The following is a 25,597-nucleotide window of genomic DNA, read 5'->3' as shown; positions in this document are numbered from 1 at the left end:
TAGTGTGCGTGTAATAGTGATGATTTCAAACTGCTTTATTCTTATATATAATTATACAAACTGTCCCCTGTGACTCCTTGTAGATATCGTAAATTCTGTAATTCATATGTATCAGCCGTTATCCAGCTCCCTGATTAAGTCTATGCTATATTTCACACGTCATTTTCAGCTAGCAAACAGGCAGCAGGTATTTCTTTCGCTTACATAATTTTGATGTTAAAATGTGTTCGGCTTATTGTTTGTTTGTCTGAGCACTGATATAATAATAATAATAATTACAGAATTTTGGTAACGACGGTTAATATTCAAAAATTAGTAATCTGATCACTTAGAGCATAATTGAGTGAGCGACCACAAGTCTACCACTCTATTCCCTCATTCATATGGTATAATGGGACGGAAATCCGACACGATAGGAAAGATATCAGATGCAAGACCGACAGCATTATTTGCTTTCCGAGGCACAGAACTGTTGGCACTGCCAATCTCTCAATACATTGCTTAATATTTCTTGATAATTCTTTGACGGAAAAACGCAACCATTTTTTTTGCCGGTTCGAATCGGGATTTGAACCAACTCGAGATCTGCAATTTTATAATTAGCCACAAGACCAATGATAAATATTTTTTAAAATAACTTCATATCGGCGTTTTAGAACTGTAGAGCTTTTCTATAATAATAAACTCAGAACTCATCGCAGAACACGATCGTTAAATGTCAGAAAGCGATATTACGATATCGACTATAATAATTATAACATTTAAATGATACACGCATTAAAATAGCATATTACCGTGAATCGGTTTTCAAGATTTCACGAGTGAGATACAGATTTCATATATAATAGTTATATCATAGATATTGAAGCAAAATTTAAATAAGACCTTAAAACATTAACGGCATTACTTAAAAACGTTGCTTAGTGGCTGTTCAGTTAACATTGATTTTTCTCCTTCTGTTTCTATTGATTTCACATTCGAAAGAAGAAGACCGCAGCATTTAACTATTTATCCGCTAAACAACGTGTATAAGTAAGGACGTTAAAATTCTGTGTATTACTAAAGAGCTATTTAAATGTACATTTTTTAAAAGATATCAAGGAGTATCGCTATTTTCCTATCAATTATCGTAAAACTTTATTACGAGCGAAGAAGTCTAAGCCCTAGGGGTAAAGAATTGAAAATGCGATTTTCACATTTCTTGCTCGTGTACCAATAAGCTATTAGATTTTAAGAACTATAATACCACTGTTAAAAGTAAATCGGAATACAAAATTACACTGTCAGTATAAAAAATATACATAATCATGTATATATTTATAATACATAACAAATAAAGCGTTTCTATGATAATAGTGGTTAAATAAATTAAAGATTCTTTTAAAGGTTTTTTAAATTATTTCTTATTTATGTTTAAGTTTTAAAGAAATTTATATTTCATAAAAAGAGGGGTTTCATTTACAGTGAGACATAAATATTACATTTATATGAATTAATTATATATATAGTAATGATAATATTAAACATAATTTAATTTTTTTAAGAAATATCGATCGTTGTGAGTCGGATTTTCCCAAAACGCTACGCCGCTACGTGGACTACGATCTCATTTTTCGCATGGAGCTTGTTCGACATTACAACTTACGTTTAGTACCGCGCTAGCTCTTAAACGAGGAGGGTGTTTTTCTCTCTTACGCATATCACACGCGCGTATTCGTTTACGTTAACCTTAAATCCAATTACAGGTTAAAAAAATATACCATGAAGGGTCAATGACCCGTTTCTTGGCTGATAATGGGATAACAGTGTTGTTTGTAATTAATATGCAGCTCAAGGTTTTCCCGGCTTAAAGTTTCGGCTTAGTTTTGGTGAACAATGTTTTTGAAGGATGTGAGTTTAGAAAAATGGTGAAGGCGTCTCGAACGCGATATGTGCTTGGAGGATTGACGTGCTTGGCTTTCTTCGTTTGTGGAGCCCGAGGACTTATAGGTAATTACAAATTAACATTATGTAACGTTTGTTTAAGCCAAAGGCTTTGCATTTGGAAACAATTATAATTTTCATAATTTTTATTTACATAAAATACAATATATATTTCAACATTTGTATTTTAATGTGTTTTATTCGGTTAGAGGTTTGATCATGCGCTTAAATAATTATTCTATGACATCTTTATTTTAATTAAATATTCAAGTTGGAAATAAAGTAACTTGAATATTAAATCTAAACAATATCTTTTAAGCTCATCTATTTAGATACTTAATAAGGGTAATCCAATATAGTATAAATAACTGGTAAGTATAATATTTTCTTATTATTATAACTATAAGTAGTACACTTTTAACTTACATGTCCTCAAAAAAAATCATAAAAAGAAAACGTATAATATTTAAACATTTAACATCAGCTGCTTAATGGCACGGTTACATAGTCAGTTATTTTAAAAAAACAATAGGATTTTTTCATAAATAATCACGATTTCAACACGAAACGTAATATTTGTAATTTAATCTAATCCTAGGATTGATCGTGACAAATTATTCCAAAATGTGAGGTTTATAGCAAATAATAACAGTTTTATTATTAATGTCGAATATTGTAACAATAAAAACAAACCTTATAGATAATATGAAACATTTCGACTTATGGAAGTAACAGTAACAGCCTGTGAATGTCCCACTGCTGGGTTAAGGCCTCCTCTCCCTTTTTGAGGAGAAGGTTTGGAGCTTATTCCGCCACGCTGCTCCAATGCGGGTTGGTGGAATACAGATATGGCATAATTTAATTAAAATTCGACACATGCAGGTTTTCTCAAGATGTTTTCCTTCAACCTCAAGCACGAGATGAATTATAATAACAAATTTACCTATGTGCTAAAATTCGGTGGTGCTTGCTCGTGTTTGAACCCACGATCATGGGTTAAGATTCACGCCTTCTCATCACTAGGCCATCTCGGCTAATGTATTAATGTATAATCGTAATTTATAAGGTACTAATGATTTAATCGTAATTTATTTTCTGCTTAAATTTTAATTAACAAAAACCTTTTTGCGGTTTTTTATTTATTTAATATATAAGTTTTAAAAGAAATCATTGCATGTTTTTATTAATAAAGAATAACATTGTTTACTCAGTGGTTCGAAATTCGACCATAATAATATAAAAAATCGAGGTAAATATATATGAATTTGCATTTTGCGGATATTTTTTTCTCATAGCTCAGCAATTGCTATAAAAAGACGTCAACATATCAGATAAAGGTACTGAACAGTGGCGCAGGTAGGCAGATTAAGGGGGGCCTTGTCCGGCGTTGCATTGATTGGTCCAGATGTCGCTAAAAGTTGGTACAAGAGTATAGAAACTAGATGACATATTTTCTCATTGTCTACGAGAAAAATAAACATGGTATTGTTAGTAGGTAAATATACTTTCGTTTTATAAATCAGTTTTGTCAATTGTTTTAATTTTTATATGTTTGGCTTTGGGCTCCTTTCCTTTGGGGGCCGTCTTGCCCTATGATAGCTACACTGTTGCTTTTGTTTTGTTTTGTCTTTGCCTATTTACATATAGATACACAAGTAACTAGTTTCTTATATTTTTATACGAACGTTAAATTATATATTATCGTAAAAGTTAAAAATTATATATTACATAAAATTACACAAATTGAATTGGAAAATATACAATGAAATCATATCGTTAATTTTAAAATCCAACATATGATATAAAAAAGTCACTTTTAATGAATATCTTGATCTTTAATTTCTTTAGTTTAGGACTTTTGTGTGTGTTTGTGTGTGTGTGTACGTTTATGTGTGCACGTCCAGGTGCATATCATAAGGTCCCAGGTGCCGGGTGGGGTCAATAAATGATCTACCATAAGTATGAATTTGTAGTTTTTAATCCCTCAGCGTATGTGCTTCTGCGCAACCATTTGTGGATTATAATGTACCCTACAGAGTTGGTTAATTGTACCTATTTTTACAACCTATTATTTGGGTTTTATAATTAAAAATACTTTAATAGTAATCATTGACTGCCTCGTTGGTATAGTATATATAAGGCCGTAGATCCCGAGGTCTTAGCTTCAAACCCCAGGGTCGGGCAAATAAAAAGTTATTGGGTTTTTCTGTTGAAGATTCTCACAAGCATCCGGAGTCTGGAAGATAGAAATGTGTACATTCTCTTGGAAACCACGTTAAGCCGTTGGCCTTGCGTCTAAACTCTACGGTCGCGTCTAATAGCCGTTCCAACGGTTTATGAGAGTGAGGGATACAGAGTGCATCTGTGCTTGCGCAACACTTGTGCATTATAACATGTCCTGCGCAGTTGGCTAATCTCTTGTAAGGTTGTCCGCCGTGGCCAAAATCGGTCATCGATACAAATCATAATTTGTCTACCACATCTTCAGAACCAATAGTTGAAGGTTTCACAGAATTGTAGTCTCTATGATTAATAATAACTACAATTGAAATTCTAAACCCAAAGGTGATCCCAATCCATACAACAAACTTGGCTTCTATTTTTTTTTTAAATATCATATTGGCAACGATTGAACAATATTCATATATCACAAATTGTGGCACACTTTCAATTTGTCGGCGAGGGTCTATTTTTTTATGAATTAATATGTTCGATATATAAAATCATGCTATTTTAACTCTTATTCGCAACACGTAAGATCTATTAATGTTTTTTTTTTAAATGCATTTGATTTAGTAGCGTTTAAATTGAATAAAAAATACAAGGGCGCTTTTGTATCATAGTACAATAGTTATCACAGATGTTAACTTATCGTCTTGTTATCAATTACTTTTCTATTATAATATAATATCCTGGGACATTATTCACACACGGCCATCTGATACTAAGCAGAGCTTGTAATATGGAAACCAGACAACTAATATACTACATATACTACCTTTCTTTTGCAAATAAATACTTATATAGATAATTACACCCAGACTCAGGAAAAACAGACATGTTCATGCACACAAATGTCTGTACTGGGTGGGAATCGAATCCACAACCATCGGCACGCCAACCGGCCCGTCATTATGCATTTTAATTTAATATTTTAAATATTATTTTGCAATTTATGACTATTAGTCGTAGAAAAAATCCATCGTTAATTGTATTAAATCAATAGATTACATATATGTATTTAAAGGTAAGGAAATTAAAATATAAACATTATTATTATTGCGTGTTGCCTCGGTGATAGGTGAAATAAAATAATTATTTTACAATTCAATAATTCAAATTAATAAAATTAATATGTTTTATAATTATGTAATATATATAATAGACAAAAAAAAATTAAAAGAAGCTGAATAAATGAGTATATTTGACTCTACATTGCGGTAAGTGTTTTATTTTCAAGAGGATTAAGTCATAGTAACAGATAATATAAAATATATTTACGCTATGATTAAAAAAAAGTGTGAAAAAAACCTAAAACCTACTTAGGTTTTAATTACGCGTATTATAAAAACCATAAAAAAAGTTTTTATTAAATTATTAAAAAAATAAAAATACACAAGAGAACAGCATTTTAATATCAGAAACGTTACGTTACGTTTCACTTGGATTCGATCTTGAAATTTAGTTCCTATCGCATTTAAAAAGTTAGTAATAACAAAATATAGTCGAAATCGATTATGATTAAAGCATGCATTGAACCTATGACCTCTTTCCATCAAACTCGTTGAAATATTATCATTCTGAAGCACAATGATATATGAGTGTGTATTTCACAAACGGAATGGAAAAAGTTTGAATACGAATTGACGTTTCGGCATTTGACCGAAAGTCATTAGCCTCTTTAGCACATCTCTTGGCACGAGTCGTAAAAAAAATTCTTTGAAGTGATATAACAACGTATATTATTTTTCGGTTTTGGTAACGGACGTACTCATATTTCGTATCGATGTCGCTAAAGGTTTTTGCACGAATTAAATATATAATTTAAAAATCACTTGAATATTCTCAGCTTTGTCTAATAAATTAAAATCTAATGTTAAAATAAAACTTTAATAAATGAATCGTTTCACTTAATGAAATATTAAATAAGTAGTATATAATAATTGTATTTAATAAACACTTGTAATTTAATTAGTGAAAAAGTATAACTTAAGATTTCTTTTTCCGGGTCTTCTCGATAGTTTCCCAAGTGTTCCGTTCCGTGTACTTGAATCTCGTTAAATCACGATTAAATAGTATTCGTTAAAGCGCTTAAATAAAGTCTATTTTGTTTTGATTTGAAACAAAACCCGCTGATTCGTAGAAATTAGATCGAACGTTTTATGTATCTGACGTTGTAATAATCCGGTTATATTACAGGCATTATTAATATGTTAGTAAGTTACATTGGTAGTAATACTAATGCCAAAAAGTTATGCTGTTTTTATAATTTAATGTTAATGTGATACATTGCAAACAATTATATTATACGACCAAAAGTTTCATTGTAATTTGTCGACAGTCCATTGGAAATATAAGCTTATACGTCATCAGACAACTACCTCGAAATCAAAAAGTGATGATAAACTATCATTGCATACGAGTATCTTATATCACCGGTTTATCTTTTAATAGTGAGAAAACCTACATGTGACATATGTATATACAATTAAGTCCAAAACTTAAACAGCGGAACTTCTAGCAATGTGACATTTACGGCCGGGCTTTTATATTTAAATCTTTTCACTAATGCCTTCTTACTGTACTGATTACATCCGTCATCTCAAATAGCTAAAGTAAATTAAATCGTTGGCTCTATTTTAAATATCCAATTATGATCGTTAACTCTTCATGTGATTAATGATTATAATCAAATGGTTTTATAATTATTGGTTTTCGGTACGTCTCAATGGTTTCGACTTGTTATTTAATTTTTTGTATGAACAACTTCCTATCTTCTGAACTTGTTATAGTTTTGTTAATTATAAAAAACACACCTTATAAAACTTGGATTTATATATTGGAATTTATGAGATAGATCTGTCTTTAAAACATATTTTTAAAATAATTACGTTTACTAATTAAACGAATCACGAAACGAGGTAAACGTTTGTCATTTTTTTTATTAATTTGATTGTAAATTCTATATAACCTCTACCTGTAGCGAAAAGTTATATGCCTTTCTCAATAAAAATGATATTTAATATAAAAAGATTTACAGTTTGTGTCAAACTTAAGATGAGTATTTAAACAAACAAACTGTTCAACTTTATATGTATTAGTATTGACATTTAAATCATAAAAAAGTATAACAAATGTTTTAATAATTCTTAAACATTCCTAGCCCGTTTAGTAAAATGGAACGAGATTTGTCTGGATCTTTGCCAACTGTTCATCTAATGTCTTATGTTCCTATATTGTTAATAAAAGTTAAATTTGGAGACAAGTTCAAACTCTATACATTGTAAACTAAAACAATAAGTAAAATTTGGTTTTTATTTTATTACATCATGAATAACATCGAAGTTTAAAGTCACTTTTATATATTATAGGTAGGTGGACGAGCATATGGGCCACCTGATGGGAAGTGCCCACAGACATTGGCATTGTAAGAAATGTCAACCATCGTTTTCGTGGCCAATGTGCCACCAACCTTGGGAACTAAGATGTTATGTCCCTTGTGCACTGGCTCACTCACCCTTCAAACCGAAATACAGCAATACCAAGTACTGCTGTTTTGCGGTAGATTATCTGATGAGTAGGTGGTACCTACCCAGACGAGTTTGCACAAAGTCCTAGTAGACTCAACTCACTTAGCTTAAAATCAATTATTTATTTCCTGAGGTATCCTTCAAGGATATAAGTATCTTAAACAGATGGAGTATTCACTGATAGATGAGGAATCGACATGTTATATTGATGTTTAAATACAAGATGAACTTAAAATTTAAAACCAAATTGACTGAAGTAAAAAGTAACAAATTGCAATTATCCTACGACTTGGTTCAAGCCTCACGGCCTCTTAAGACCCACTTTCTTTTGACCTACGCTCCAATGCAGGTATGGGTTTGATTTGAACCCGCAATCTTCATTAAGATTCACGTTAACCACTAAGTCATACCGGCTTTCGATTTGAGTGCTATGTAATATATGTAATAAGGTTTCACGTCTGTTGTGTAAGTGATGGTTATTTATCACATAATTCTGTTTCCTAATAACTGAAATTAAATAATTATTTTGAGTTGTCATCAGTTATGCTATCCACTTGAGAAGTTTATGCTAGTAGTAGTAGTACACCCCCTTTCATTATTGCATTGGAACCCAAAGAAGCTTGTAACGCTACTGGTTTTAATCTAAAAATTGCATCCTATGTAATACGTTTTATTCAAGACACGGAATTCAATTTATAACCTTTAGCAATTCTACAAATTTTGGCACCTGCAGCGCTATTCGGTAAGCTCTCGCTTCGTAATAGGTATATAAAATATTGTATATAAGATATTGATATTATGTATAAAAAAATGTCCTTCCTTGGAGTTCAAGCTTGCTTCATATCAAATAAAATCAAATTCAAGGATAAAGAATAAAACAAAGTCAACAATAATTAAAGATAATCAAAGGGTAACTCAAAAGCACTTACAGGTCATATATCTATTTGAAAAAAAAAATAACTTGCTTTTAAATACAACAAATATCTATTTAAAAAAGTTAACTTGCATTTTAAATGTAACTTGCAAATATATATTTTACATATGTGACAACTTGATAAGTTACAGTTCGCTCGATCCACTATCGCGCGAATGCTTTATTCATAAGGGCTTAATGATTCATAAATGTTCTGAAATTACGGAGAGATGATTTCGGGCATGAATTTTATTTTAAATTTAATCACAATTTTCTCTCATTTATTTCAAAAGATATTGAATGGATTTTAATGTTCTTTGTACATAAATAAAACACCAACACGTCTCCGAGAGTTATTTCAACGTTCGACCTCAATATTGAGAGCTGCGAACTGCAACGACAATATTTTTTGTCGTAAAATAATTTGTCATAATTTAAAAAAGTTTTCTTAGTGTATTCTTTTGAAACCTCATTAATAGGGATAATACCTAAGCTCGGAGGTAGGTGTACCAACATCTAACGATGAATACACATATTTTTTATTAATGCATTTTGGTTGGTAAAGAGTGACATGGGACATGCTATCGTAAATCCCATGCATCATATGGTCGCATGCATATATTTAAATAAAATATCCTACTTTGTTAATGTCTTTGGACTAAGGTTTACCACTGTCTTTTTCTCTTCTTATCGTGAATAAAAATTTGTAACGGGCTGGTAAAAAACTGGTAACATTTTAGGAATAAGGAAACCCATAATGATTCGGATCCCGATTGTCTATTCCAATTTGTGTTCTAATTATAAAAAAAAGTGAAAAAGACCATCAATAATCTCAACACTTCAGATTTTATGAAGTTTAATTGCATTTTAAACGAGTAAAACTAACGAGATCGGGAATAAATTTTTCTTCAACCTCAAATGGAGACACATACATTAATCATGGCCGCTGCAAAGCTGTGTACTCACGAACGTAGCGTGATCGCTCAATCTAAGTTAACATTTAACGGAGACAATATAATAAAAAAGACCTTAATATATTTTTTTATTTATACTTACACGATTTATAGCAAAGATCGTTTATTTTGTTTTTATTATTTTCGGAGATGAAAGTATTCGGTCTGAGATGCATTAATCACCGGGAGTTAAATAACAATGCTGGCTGACACTTTCCTGTAATAGGCGTTTACGTCAAAGCAGAAGATTAATTAGTCTACCTTCTAATTACCCGAAATATAATGTGCATGTCGGTTTATTTGTAATCGAGTTAAAAAAATGGATGAGATTATATGTTTAAAGCGTTGTTTCTTATAACCGGTAAAGAATTTTTCAAAAAAACCGAAGAAGCCGTGTTTATTACACTATCATCTATGTACATATGTATGTTTTTAAGGAATTTGTTATATATCTCAACTACTTTCTCTCCGAGGCTTTGTCCGCGTGTGAGGAAGGGAGGGTGTTGGTACCCGATATCCATTTCTGTAATTCCTTTTCTTAAATTTTTCGTAAGGTACAAAATTTGACAATTTGGAAATTATTTGCTAATAAGCTTATAACTTTTAGATTATTTTATATGCAATAATTTTCGAGCTGACGATCGTCAGCCTTCGCCTTGTCATTATCGTTTGTATACTTGGTTCTAAATGAAGTTGCTTATACTGCCAAATGAAGTGCGCTGGATTCCTTGAGCTGGACACTGACTTTAAGGCTGTTTTGTTGTACATGTCCGATTACTGTTTTTAATTATAAATTGTAATTACAAAAATAATAGTCTTTTTTAAATCGTAGGTTTACTAACTATTAATCGCTTAAAATATTTATCATGATATTTTGAACAAGAAAATATTTAGTATTTAATAAGTTTAAATTAGGTAAAAATATATATATTTTTAATTAGAATGTTGTCTCAATAATTTAGATTGCTTAAATATGTTTACAAATATAAGTAATTAAATATCATAAACGAATCTTTCTAGTAATTATCAGCTTAGTAGCATTATTAACAAGTTACTTTTTTATTTATTGTGTGAATTTAATTTCTTCTACCTTAACAAAATACCTTCCTAAAGGAGCCGTACCATGAAGATTCTCAATGAATATTTAATACAAATTACCGCTGTAAATCTACAGTCTACACTAACCTTAATAATGCAACACTATAACAAATTCAGTGAATTTATTATGTTTTACGCTTTAAGCGTCTTATCTTGAAATTAAATAGAAAAAAAGATAGATTTATTACTTGATTGTTGTGAAATGATGACACATTTAGGAGTTATTTTAAGCCAACAACAGTGATTTCCTCGGATTATGTTGTATTTGGTATTCGAACCCTATGCGTTATTTTATTAAACTCTTTCACAAAAAAGTACATTTTAACAATTTTATATGTATACAGATAAAAAAACAATGATTAAAAAAACTTTGGAAGTTTTTGAACGTAAAGAATAATACATAATAATAGAAGTTAAAGTATATTTGATCTGCTTTATCTGATATAATATGAATAAACAGATTAAAAAAAATCTTTAATTTTTAAACATAAAGAATAATGTAGGTCGTTCTGTGAACCTTTTAGATACTTAAATTTCGAAGAGTAAAAGTTCATGCTTATCGGGATTTGTAAGAAGTGTGTCATGCTCGGTGCATTGTGTCCAAGGTGTCAGACGATACGATATCTGTTTTTGGATTCAATATTAATCGGCATAATAATCGTTTGATACATATAATAAATACACCAATACACGTTTATTATTATTATTATAATAAATTTTATTATTTTTAATCCTTATAATTCCAAGTTCCTTATAAATCCGATTAAACAAAATATCAGGTTCACATTTCTAATAAAGCGCGGCAAAATCTTTGTTCTCTTAATTTCAAAGCATTACAATTTACGTTCTGAAATCGATTACATTTTTGATAGATCGGATACAATAACGAAATATGTAATTATTATATATATTAATTTAAGTACATTAATAAGTATTTGTAACACATATTTTAATACTAAAAATATTTGAAAAGATCAGTTTTATATTAATCTATTTCTCAAAAGACAGACATTGTTTTTTCAAGTTAGCGTTATTTAAACATAAATAGATCTTTATAAAAGTTAACAATTCGTTTGATTTACTTGGATTTCTTTATTTTGACGTTTTTTATATTATTTATTCAGAATAATACCTTATTGTTTATTAAAATTTCTAATGCAAAACATTTACAGATTAAAAAAAGGTCATAGATTTTTATAAATTTTCACCTGCATTAATGTACTACAGATCAATGGAAATAGTCAATCATCTAGCATTGCATCTTCGCCCTTGTCTGGGGTCCCACCCCTCTCAATACAGCTTATGTTTTGTTGTACGTAGAATTGATTTTCACGACTCACACACTCCCTTTAAAACTTCTATGTGAAGGTTCTGTGTCTATTGTGTGTGAAGTGCAGTTGACAAATGTCTTTATAGCCGTGATATTTGGTGCTGCGAACACTTTATATTTTTCACTTTTATCCCCATTTTAAAGTAGGGGGAAACGAACCAATTTGTCTGATGACGTCTATGAATGTTGGAGGAACGTGCTTTTTTCTTCTGTAAAATTTGTTTTTGATGGCGCTATGTAGACTTTTTAATTAGGCTTAATGACTATATAGTTATTCTCATGATTATTTAGTATTATTAAGTATATTTGCTTCAAAAACTTATTATAATATAAAAATAAATCTGTACTACAAACCCTTTTAAAATCGCCTTTTAATAAAGATGTTCGACGGAAAGTAGAACAAATTTCTCCAAAACTTGGGGCGACCTGCCCCTTTTCTGAAGTCATTAATTAAAAGAAAATTGCTCTTTAGTCCGTCTATTTAACGTTTAATTTGCAGCTATCAAGAAGCGCTTCTAGCTTCCAAGTCCAACCGAAATTGGACCAATATTCGTTGATCTCCAATTATGTGCAGTTTCTTCTTAATTTTAGCGAGGACTATCGATGTATTGGAGCTTGGAAGGTCAATTGTTTCTGGATTGGTTGGTAATGGCGTTGTTTTGGGCTGTTGCTATAGTAACGCTTGATCAAAATTAGACGCGTAAGGGGTGAGGACATGCGAAAATGGGACGAAGTGAACATTTCGTGTGGGTGTGACAGAGAGATTATATATGGGGTTGATGCAGTGCGCATTTGGCAGTGTTCGGTTAAATTGCATTAGTCTGCTATACGGACGAGCGCTTTACTTGTTCGATATCATTAAAGCAATGATTGTAACTGGAAATAGGCTAACGTTCGGAAGCAATGGCCTATCGCTTTTTATAGTACAAGTGCTTAGCTTTTAAAGTTTTATTTTAAAATGCACGCTTGATTTCAGTTTAAATAGACGAACAAATATCGAATCATGTGCTGAATATATTTGTTGCTGTTGTTTTTTTATTCCAGCGAATATTTAACCAGTCTATCATTATATTGATATCATTATATCTGAACTGAATATAAATATTAAGCGAACTATAATGATAAAGTAAAAGAAATATGCTACATTTATTTTAATTCGTCATTATGAAAAACATGGTTTCTTGCTAAATCAACCATAATCCAATGGATTCCGTTAATTATTTCCTTAATCCACTTAGATTTGTTTGGGTTCGGGCGCCTTAATAAGCTTATTATTTTATCTAAAAGCAAAACGACTACACTGGAACTGAATGATAATATAAAAAGCTAGCGATGAAAATTATCATTAATATATTAAGGATTTATTATATGTATAGATTAAACACTGTGCAAAAATCACGATTGCTTCTTTGATTGGTTGCTCCAATTTTGCGTGAAAGAAGGCAAATGATAAAATAAGATGTCGCAATTAAAAAAATAGTAGGAAACAGGTTAAAAGTAAATCCAATTTTTTTTATGAATGTTATGAACAAGAAATATGTACTTATACATCTAATGCCGATATAGAACTGAGATGGCCAAGGGTTAGAACAGAGTTAGAAGTGATTGAATCTTAACAGATGATCACTAGTTCGGACTCGGGCAAGCACCACTGAATTTTCATGTGGTTATTTTTGTTGATAATACATCTCATGCCCGACGGTGCAGAAAACATAGCAATGAAAACATGTCTAATTTCACTGTATTCACCTACTCGCATTGGAGCAGGCTGGTGAAATAAGTTCCATACTTACTCCTCAAAGCAATGTAACTGGCTGTTATATATATATATATATATATATATATATATATATATATATATATATATATATATATATATATTGTTTGTATATATAACATTCGTAATCAATTGGATTTGACTTCAAATAAGTATTGTTAGTTTTCAATCAGAGAACCAATTCTACTAATTGTCACTTTATCTAAATTGTATCGAAATGTAATCGTTGCCGTTTAACCGTTTTCCTATTCTATTAAAAGAAAGATCAAACTTGGATCGTTATATAATCGGGAACGTATCGTCACCGTTATAAATTAATAAAATTGGCAAGCCAGATATTTATCATTTATTTATTTTATTTACATTCATTTAGAACGGCGATGCCACTTATACTAACTAGATAATATTAATGAATTACTAAATTATAAGAATCGAAAAAAAAAGGTGGTAGGGCTTTGTGCAAGCCCGTCTCGGTAGTACCCACTTATCAGATATACTACCCCTTTCTACCAACCCGCATTGGAGCAGCGTGGTGGAATAAGCTCCAAACCTTCTCCTTAAAAAGAGGAGAGGAGGCCTTTAGCCCAGCAGTGGGACATTCACAGGCTGTTACGGAAACAGTTATACTTAGTATTGTTGCGTTCCGGTTTGAAGTGAACCAATGTGCTACAAGCAGAAAAGGACATAACATCACAAGGTTGTTGGCGCATCGGCGAGGTAATGATTGGTTAATATTTCTTACATCACCAATGTCTATGGGCGGTGGTGACTGCTCAACATCAGGTAGTCCATTTGCCCGTTCGACTACTTATAACATAAAGAAGGTTTGATAATAATAATATACTAGTAATGTATAACTTATATATATTATCTGTGATCATCTTCGAATATTTTACAAAGTATCATGATATGGGTCAAACATTTTTATGATACGCACCAATTACTATAAAAACAAGAATACACTCATATTAGCATATCGTCATAAAACAAGATATAAAACCGCATTAGCTTTTATTTTGTTTGTTTGTGTTAAACTACATAATAGTTACAAATAGAATAAGTTATTTTAATCTATTAGTTATACTATTGAACTAGTAATATTACTTTAAAAAAAATATTTAATTGCCTATACTAACCTATACCAACGGTCTATAGATAAAAGGCCGCAGATCCCGAGGTTCAAGCCCCAGAAGGGGCCGATAAAAAGTTTTTGGCTTTTTTGGAAGATTCTCTGTAGCAGTCGGAGTCAGGAAGATGGAAGTGTACACACTTACCGTCACAATGAATGAAAAAAATGAATGAATGAATATGTCGTATACAGTTGGCTAATTTCTCTTGAGATTGGCCGTCATGGTCGATTGTCAAACTTTGATTAAACTATCCGACTTTATAAATGCGAAAGTAATTCTATCTGTTTACTTGTTACATCATTATGATTAAATTACTGCATCGATCGTAATGTAATGTGATATACATGTACTATAGGACTGGATACGGACTTAAACATATAAATTACGGAATTGACGAAAGAAAAAGCGCGAAACGAATAAAATTATATATTTTTTAAATGAAAGAATAAAATAAATTGAACTCATTTTTAATACTATTGAAATGATAATAATTATTTTTACTGAATAATAAATTAAATACATGAAGTGAAACATAAACAAAATTAAAAATAACTATTGTATAAATCAAAATCGCGTGGAATGGTGGCAAGAATGTTAGCAGTGTTTCCCTGTTAAATCACAATTCCAATCCTCTGGGCGCAAAATAACAAGTAATGGTTTTATGATTAAAATGCATAATAACTAAAATATCTTCCAGTCGAGCAAAACTGCGCGTAAAGTTCATGTTATAAGTCACACGATCATAAATATTCTATGAGTGCAACGTGGATTAATATCTTACGAAGGTTCAGTTGAAACTCCACCTAATTACTTTGGCATACGGTTCAAAGTGTATTAACGTATATACGTTATAATGCTGTGTTATATTGAAATAAAATTAACCTGTTGATAGGTTAATGGTTGCATTTGGTACAGAAATAATATAAAATGGCCATTTTATACTTTTTACGGTTAAATAACTGTCAAATTAGTGACTTATAATAAAATAACTCTCTAGTGCTATACGGTAACAACTGACTTCGTATTTCACTATTGAAATGTTGTAAATCGACTTACAGTGTTCTTTTAACTGCCTCGTTGGTCTAGTGGCTAAATATATGACAGCAGATCCCGAGGTTCTAGGTTCAAGCCTCAGGTCGGGTCAATAAAAAGTTTTCGGTTTTCCTGTTGATGGTTCTCAGTAGCAGTCGGAGTCTGGAAGATGAAAGTGTGTACATTCCCGTGTGTCAGAAATCACGTATAGCCATCCTCCGCCTGAACTCCTTCCGGTTGTATTGGATGCCGTCCCATCGTCACATTCCGATGGGAAGGCAATCCAAGTGAGATAATAGAGAGTGCACCTGTGTTTGCGAAACAATTATGGACTATAATATGTCCTGCGCGGTTGGCTAATCTTGAGATTGGCCGCTTTGGTTGGAATTGGTCAAGAGGAGATCATTATCATCACATTCCTTGATATAATAATCGTATCTCTAAAGATGTGTTGTCTGTACATTTGATTTATCTCTTTTATAATTTGGAAAGTTATTTTGATTCCGTTCACTTTGTATGTAAAAAGAGTTTTCATTGAACTCTGTGGCGACAACTTTTTTATTGAATGGTAATGTTGTATCCCAAGTTCTCGTTTCATTGTTTTTTTTTTTTGAGATTCCTTGGCTGTCCTGAATAGTAGTCAGCAAGTCTGTCCATGATCAGGTTAGTAATCTATATAGATATTAGACAAACAGATTAGTAATCTTTTATAAATCGCCACTTTTCCTTTATAGCTACGAATAACATTGGAACCTTGTCCTCTTCGCCGGTGTCACATATCGCTTTCTGACACGTAACAATCGTGTTCGGTGGCTGGTTTCAAGTTTGTTTTTACATAATAGCTCTACTGGCATAGATTACATTATGTTTTATTTTTAACACGACAGATTATAAATACTATAAAATAAAACATAAGAAGTAAATGCTTGGTGCATAACAAATCCTTGTAAAACATTAACGTCAATCTTTTGTGACAACTCTAAATATTCCTTCATAATTACATTACATTACATATGTAACATATATGAATTGAACAATGCCTGATTTTTATTATTCCATTGTCAACAAGGAATCTTTATGTCCGTCTGTCCGCAGCTTAGCTCAGAGACTTAGTACTAATAGCTATAATTTAGCATGGATACTGGTGGTAGGGCTTTGTGCAAGCTCGTCTGGGTAGGTACCACCCACTCATCAGATATTCTACCGCAAAACAGCAATACTTGATATTGTTGTGTTCCGGTTTGAAGGGTGAGTGAGCCAGTGTAATTACAGGCACAAGGGACATAAAATCTTAGTTCCCAAGGTTGGTGGCGCATTGGCTATAAGCGATGGTTGACATTTCTTACAATGCCAATGTCTAAGGGCGTTTGGTGACCACTTACCATCAGGTGGCTCATATGCTCGTCCACCTTCCTATTCTATATAAAAAAAAATGGATATACATATAAAAAATCGTACAAATTCCATTGAAGATTACTTATATAACGTTGTTAGTTATGTAAAACAGGTATTAAATATAAGTTATGAACCATGTAAAAATAAAAAAATAAATAAAATAATAACATAATAATAATAATTCCTAAATGAATAATTATTGTGATGGGCAACTACAGAGCCCTACATTGCGCGTGAAATAAAAAACCTGTCATATACGTGTTGATTTTTTTATTTAATTAATCATCCGCTAATCAACGTCTATAAGTAAGGCCTTAAGTACCTCCGTTAATTGACATACTTTTATATAATTCCGTAACAGCCTGTGAATGTCCCACTGCTGGGCTAAAGGCCTCCTCTCCTCTTTTTGAGGAGAAGGTTTGGAGCTTATTCCACCACGCTGCTCCAATGCGGGTTGGTAGAATTCACATGTGGCAGAACTTCAGTGAAATTAGACACATGCAATCCTTGTAAAACATTAACGTCAATCTTTTGTGACAACTCTAAATATTCCTTCATAATTACATTACATTACATATGTAACATATATGAATTGAACAATGCCTGATTTTTATTATTCCATTGTCAACAAGGAATCTTTATGTCCGTCTGTCCGCAGCTTAGCTCAGAGACTTAGTACTAATAGCTATAATTTAGCATGGATACTGGTGGTAGGGCTTTGTGCAAGCTCGTCTGGGTAGGTACCACCCACTCATCAGATATTCTACCGCAAAACAGCAATACTTGATATTGTTGTGTTCCGGTTTGAAGGGTGAGTGAGCCAGTGTAATTACAGGCACAAGGGACATAAAATCTTAGTTCCCAAGGTTGGTGGCGCATTGGCTATAAGCGATGGTTGACATTTCTTACAATGCCAATGTCTAAGGGCGTTTGGTGACCACTTACCATCAGGTGGCTCATATGCTCGTCCACCTTCCTATTCTATATAAAAAAAAATGGATATACATATAAAAAATCGTACAAATTCCATTGAAGATTACTTATATAACGTTGTTAGTTATGTAAAACAGGTATTAAATATAAGTTATGAACCATGTAAAAATAAAAAAATAAATAAAATAATAACATAATAATAATAATTCCTAAATGAATAATTATTGTGATGGGCAACTACAGAGCCCTACATTGCGCGTGAAATAAAAAACCTGTCATATACGTGTTGATTTTTTTATTTAATTAATCATCCGCTAATCAACGTCTATAAGTAAGGCCTTAAGTACCTCCGTTAATTGACATACTTTTATATAATTCCGTAACAGCCTGTGAATGTCCCACTGCTGGGCTAAAGGCCTCCTCTCCTCTTTTTGAGGAGAAGGTTTGGAGCTTATTCCACCACGCTGCTCCAATGCGGGTTGGTAGAATTCACATGTGGCAGAACTTCAGTGAAATTAGACACATGCAGGTTTCCTCACGATGTTTTCCTTCACCGTAAAGCACGAGATGAATTATAATCACAAATTAAGCACATGAAAATTCAGTGGTGCTTGCCCGGGTTTGAACCCACGATCATCGCTTAAGATTCACGCGTTCTTACCTTCTGGTTTCCCTTCAAAACGTATAAATCTTTCGCCTTTTATATAATTGATATTATGTATTCATGATTATTTCTACTATTTGTTCCAGAAATTGTTGAGGAGCAGCGATGTCACGACTACGAGTTCCGACTGACTTGTCGGGAACTGGACACGCACATAGCAATCCTCGAAGCGTGGTATACCTCCGCCGACGACTATCACCGCATCTCGAACGAAACAAAAACGCGTGCGAGTTCGATAAGAACCGAAAATGATTCGGAACTCGATCGAGTTTACGTTTATTCTAGTCCAAAACATAACGGCGTATATGAATTGACAAACCATTCCATTTTTGAAAATATTACCGCCAATGTAAATAGTTCATTTGAGTTCGATTCTAAGTTTTTAAATGACAGCTGGTTGAATGATACTTTTGACAATGTAGATATGACAGTTGAGTTTTTGAATTCGAGTGAAGGGTGCGGTGTTGTGACGTACGCGCGAAGTTTCGCGAGCTGGCACGAAGGAGATAAGCGCCAGCAGCCCGTCTCTAGAATATCGTCTATAAATCTCCGAGCTCCACTTAGTTACCGGTAAGTTATCGTAAAAATAATAGCTGTTACTTATAATAAATATTTTACCTAATTAAAAAATATAATAAATCTTCTCATGGATTTTTTTTTCATCATGGTAGGGTTTAATGACTGATCAAAATATTTTTAAATGACGATAGTCGTAGATCAACAATTATAGATAATTACTTTCATTTATTGATCGAGTCGCGTTGGTATTATTTGCAACGGCGAGCTGTTAACAAAATTGTTTGTCAATGGCATGCTTATATTTCCATGCACAAACACAATTAACAGGATTAGAATTTTAATTGCCGTCTATGGGTTTTTGTTGTTAAGTAATAGCTGGTTAAATACTATTACGCAAAGAACTCCTCTATTTTTTGAGGAGACAATCTTGAGTTAATTCCATCACGGTGTTCCAAGCGGGTTGATGGGTTCACATGTGGCAGATTTTCATTTGATGCACACAAGATGAATTATAAGCACAAATTAAGTATATGAAAATTGCTGTTTATGTCGTGCTTGCCCAGTGTTACGTGTACAAACCACTGGGTCATCTCAGTTCCTATATTTTGGTTGTAGACAATTAAAACAATAGAATCACAGTTAACTTAACATTATCATAATGCCATGAGTCGCTAACATTTTTCATAACGGTTAATCCAGCCCTTTAAATTCCGAAACCTTCACTAACGTTACGTTCCGTTAAATGAAACGAGGCTAATTGAGTTTCGACATTCGATTCGATCAAATTGTTTGTAAGAATATAATGGCATACTTCAGCCTTAACAAGCATAACTATATTTATAAAATGTGTCTAATAATAAAATAATTCGTCTGGTTGTTATCAACTTTCCCTTTGACTCTCATAGAAACAATATCTAACCTATATCGGTAACTCACGGTTCGGTTTTAGGTGACATTTGTTTATTTTAAAGTTACTAGTAAACAACAACAGACAACATTTACAACAATTACAGACAGCAAATATTCGTATACTATCCTATTATTTGAATCAATTTATTGTCTCAAACAAACTGGTTGGTATTTGTTTCGGTAAAATTACTTACTTTGTTTTCAAATGAACAATATAAATATATCTTCAAGTTGTATTAACTGTGTAAATTAAGATTTTATGAGCGTCTAGCCCCAAGGGCCGATCTATTTTTAAATATACATAGTTATTTTATAAACTGTCTAAACTGGTAAATTTAATTAATTAATAAATGAATTATGTTTTAAAAAATTACACAATTGTATTATAAGAAAATCAATTTTTAAAATGAGAATATATATATATATATATGAAGGAATTAAAAAAAAAATTATAAACAAATATATACCCATAAAAATTATGCGAACGTTATCAAAATAAATTGGCGGGAATTTATATTAATACTTTCCTAAATTTATACTGGCAACACTTTCTCAACACTTGTATTGTATGTGTGAAAAATGAGCCACCTTGCATGTCACGGCTGACATCTTACAAGTAAATGCAAACATTTATGTTTGGATGTTTGTCGTACTAAAACGTCCAAATTGCTCACAGAAGCTGACACAGAGTATAAAGTGCATTGACATATTTTATACAAGTGTATATTAAAAAAAAATAACAGCTTTACTAGCTGTAATTTTTTTTTTTATAAATAGAAATACATTTATAGCTGCGTTCTAGTCACTGAATTTCCGCATTCAGTATTCTCATGAGGCAATGTCCATATTGGTTATGAATGATAAATATTCCATCCACGGTTTCATAAAGGCGACCTTTTGAATATATTAGGATTACAGAACATTTTTAATATATTGTCCGGTATTTTTAATTATGTCGCATTATATTTTGTTACGGTTTTATCTTTAGTATACACAATTCAATATTTACTTTAACGTATTTTTGCTTAACTTTCACAACCTATTTTAAAATTAAGTCTCCCCGCCGCGTCTGTCTGTCTGTCTGTCTTAAAACGATAAACTCAAAAACTACCGAACGGGCTTTCATACGTTTTATCAATGGATGGAATGAATCATGAGAAATATTTAGGTGTATAACTAATTAAGTGTACACAAGAAGGATTGTTGAAGAAATGGCAAAAATCATGCCGACCACCGCGTAAATCCATAGAGTTATACGTATTACGGTAAAAACGTTTTCGTGCGAAGCGTGGACGGGAAACTTGTTCTTAATAAAGTTTAATATTTAAACCCAACTCCAGTCTAAATTAGAATTTGCACTATATATTTATATTACATTACTACAGCGCCAATGTCAGTCAGTAAGTCAGTATGCCTACTTTTTTAAATTAAAAAAATAATATTAGCGTAAGCGTTCATTTCGCAACGTTACGTTTTAAATGTACTTTAAACAACATTATTGAAAAAAGGAAATTTCATTTGATTTTAAATGTGAGTAATGTTTCAATTTCGTTCGCGCCAAATGTGTAACGAGGACAAGCATATGCACTTTCTGACAATCCGAGCTTTTTCGAACGGAATTAAGCGGGAAAATCAACTTGGAACATTCTAGAAATAAGAATTACTGGGAATGCAGTAATAAATAATCCTAAAGCAATAACATTTAATCCACTACTTATTTCCTCCTTCTGTCTTGTTTCAGAGTGAAAAATATTACAGTGTTAAAAGGTTGATAAACTGGACTGGTCTAGATATTTCTTACTGATTAAGTATCTCTCCGATAGTTCTAACGTTTTGTTTTAAATTTCATTAAATAAAATGCTATTTCCTTTTAAAATAAACTAAAATGAATTAACGCAATCGATATTATTTAGCGAATATTACTTATATAAACATTCATGAGATTTTGTTTCCTTGTCCTGTTTTTACGCTAAAAACGAAAATGGAACGAGGCTTAATTCATTAATAGTAAGATGACAAACTGGCAAATACACCACCTGTCCTTATTTCCATATACAGAAGCATTAATTCCGTAATAAGCAGCGTTATAATATTTTACAATGATAAATCATTTTAAAATAAGGCCAAACATATAATTGTACTAAATACTAACGGGTACGATGCGTTCCCAAATCAATTACAATACAACTTCTACTATTTTATATCTATTACCAAATACCATAGTCGAAACGTAATTGAATTGTTAAATTTTATGTTAATATGGATAATTATATTAAAGAATAGGAAACCGGATAAACAGCAACGATTTAATTTCGATTCTGTTGCGATAAAGTGACAATTTGTTAGTTAATAAAAAATTTACAACATATGACAAATTAAATATACTTATAAAAAAGAATATATATAATATCGACTCATTGCAGAGATGTCATATCGATTGGAGATATATCGAGGTACTGAGATGTCTGTACAACGCCGCTACAATGACTGTCCACATCCAGGACTGTAAGACGAAGGCGATCCAACTGCGCAGAGGGGTGAGACAGGGGGATGTAATATCCCCGAAACTGTTCACCAACGCGTTGGAAGACGTTTTCAAAACGCTGGATTGGACTAGGTATGGAGTCAATGTAAACGGCGAGTACATCTCACATCTTCGATTTGCCGACGATATCGTCATCATAGCAGAGTCGCTGGAACAACTCACCGAAATGCTGCGTAGCCTAGGCGAGTCTTCCCGGTGTGTCGGTCTCGGTATAAACTTGGACAAGACCAAGGTCATGTTCAATAGGCATGTCGTGCCGGGACCGATATACGTCGAGGGGAAACCTCTCGAAGTTGTTAGTGAATATACCTACCTAGGACAGATAATACAAGTCGGTAGGAACAACTTCGAGAAGGAAGCCGATCGAAGAATTCGCTTGGGATGGGCAGCATTTGGCAACCTTCGTTAAGTCCTCAAGTCGTCTATACCGCAATGTTTGAAGACGAAAGTCTTCAACCAATGCGTCTTACCTGCCATGACATACGGTGCCGAAACGTGGACACTAACTGCGGGACTAGTCCACAAATTCAAAGTCGCTCAGCGTGCTATAAAGCGAGCTATGCTCGGAGTATCTTTGAAGGATAAGATCAGAAATGAGATTATCCGGAAAAGAATCCGAGTCACTGACATAGCTTGCAAAATTAGCAGGCTGAAGTGGCAGTAGGCTGGTCACGAATGTCGTAGGACCGATGGCCGTTGGAGCAGACGAGTCCTAGAGTGGAGACCGCGAATCGGCAAGCGCAGTGTAGGGCGCCCTCCAGCCAGGTGGACCGACGACCTTAAGAAGGTGGCGGGCACCAACTGGATGCGGAAGGCGGAGGAGAGGGAGCTTTGGCGCACCTTGGGAGAGGCCTATGTTCAGCAGTGGACAACGATTGGCTATTGATTGATTTTTGATTGATATAAAAGAAAAATATGTATTTGTATGTGTGTGTGTGTATTATATTAAAAAAAAACATTCCATTTATTAAAATTAGAATATATTTTCAGAATTGTAGTAGTAATGCAGATTTCAAATAGTGGATATTTTTATTGTAACCCTTATCTTTTCTATAGCTTTTCTATAGTATAGTAACAACGGAGATGTTTTGTTTTTGTATGTTGTGTATGGATGACAATATTATTTAAGGTTGTAATAAAGATTGATTGATTGAAATAACGAAATAACCTTTTTTATTTAGTAATTGTCAAGATACAGAGACCACAACAATATTTGTTTTTTTTTTTTTAATTTTACTATTCCTTTTTTCACAGAGATGTGATTTCGGGCTTTGAGTTACATTGTTTTTTTATTTTATTTGCATTTTTTACCTAAATTACATTGTTTACCTAACTTAAAATTCAAAAAACAAATAGGTTGATAGACAGAAGTTGTCTAACTTATGCGATTAAATAATAAATTACTGGTGGTAGGGCTTTGTGCAAGCTCGTCTGGGTAGGTACCACCCACTCATCAGATATTCTACCGCAAAACAGCAATACTTGATATTGTTGTGTTCCGGTTTGAAGGGTGAGTGAGCCAGTGTAATTACAGGCACAAGGGACATAAAATCTTAGTTCCCAAGGTTGGTGGCGCATTGGATATGTAAGCGATGGTTGACATTTCTTACAATGCTAATGTCTAAGAGCGTTGGTGACCACTTACCATCAGGTGGCCCATATGCTCGTCCGCCTTCCTATTCTATAAAAAAAAAATAAATAAATAAATGCTTCAATTATATTGTGTAATATTCCTTATTTCTATATATACATTTTTTATCATTCAACTATGATTGAATACCTTGGCCTAACATTGGGATATAATCTTGATCTCGGCAAATTAAAAGACCCAGGGTGCCCCACGGGACAGTATAAGTCCGTCTCTCGAGGACTTGGCAGTTCATGAATAAAAGAGCCAGTATGATTAAGATGAATTGTACTTGTTACTTAACCTTGTTGTTTGATGTTTATTTAGTTATAATTATGGAAAGTGTCAGAGAGAGACCACGCTTAGGCAAACGTAGTGAAGGTCGCCCTGTGGCAAGGTGGACCGACAATTTAAAAAAGGTGGCAGGTGCGGGATGGATGCGGACTGCCCAAACTTTGCAGTGGACGGCAAAAGGCTGAAAAAAAAAACAAACAAATTATGTAGTGTATTTATTGTATTGTCACGAGAAGTGACCGCTCCTTTATATCTTGCATGGCTTTTAAAATGGAGAATGTTGTTTGTCTGTTGCATAATATAATAAAATAATGGTAACATCCGACTAATGTGTCAGATGTGTGGACTCTTGATTATACAATATACATCTCAATTTTTTTCTAGGAAATAAATAATGTACCATCCGGTTCTTGATAATAACCAAGAAATAGATTAACCAGGAGATATTTTCAAAAACAATATCATTGACTGTTTCTATGGACGAATTTTAATATTATATATTTATATATATGCATTTTAGAAGACACATCTCATGTACAGACGCGGTCCGTCAAAAATTTTTTATATATATAAGTATATGTTAAAGGTTATCATTGTATTTAGGGCGAATGATAAATTAAATGACGTCGGTTTTAGGGACTGGAATATTTCCGGGGCATACAGTTATTGAATTATTATTTATAATATTATTGTGAGCTTTTAATAATCAGTTATTTTTTATAATCAGTTTTTTATTTATAAATATTACAATAGGTAGTAGCAATGTGCCTGCGAACTAGAGTTTAAGTCTTAGACAAATGAATAC

At 32.5% G+C, this 25,597-nt stretch overlaps 1 protein-coding gene across 1 annotated transcript in view; it reads left to right on the top strand.

Annotated features, from left to right (window-relative positions):
- Positions 1 to 1,684: 1,684 nt before the first annotated feature.
- Positions 1,685 to 25,597, top strand: part of LOC126781303 (uncharacterized) — a 110,897-nt gene continuing 86,984 nt past the window's right edge. Inside the window, exons 1-2 of the mRNA XM_050506229.1 lie at positions 1,685 to 1,989; positions 18,985 to 19,468. Of these exons, the coding sequence (XP_050362186.1) occupies positions 1,905 to 1,989; positions 18,985 to 19,468 (569 nt within the window). The 5' untranslated portion in view covers positions 1,685 to 1,904. The remainder of the gene's footprint in view (positions 1,990 to 18,984; positions 19,469 to 25,597) is intronic.

Source organism: Nymphalis io, chromosome 3 (genome assembly GCF_905147045.1).
Source record: "Nymphalis io chromosome 3, ilAglIoxx1.1, whole genome shotgun sequence".
Classification (NCBI taxonomy): Eukaryota; Metazoa; Arthropoda; class Insecta; order Lepidoptera; family Nymphalidae; genus Nymphalis; species Nymphalis io.
This window is presented reverse-complemented; position numbering and strand designations above follow the sequence as displayed.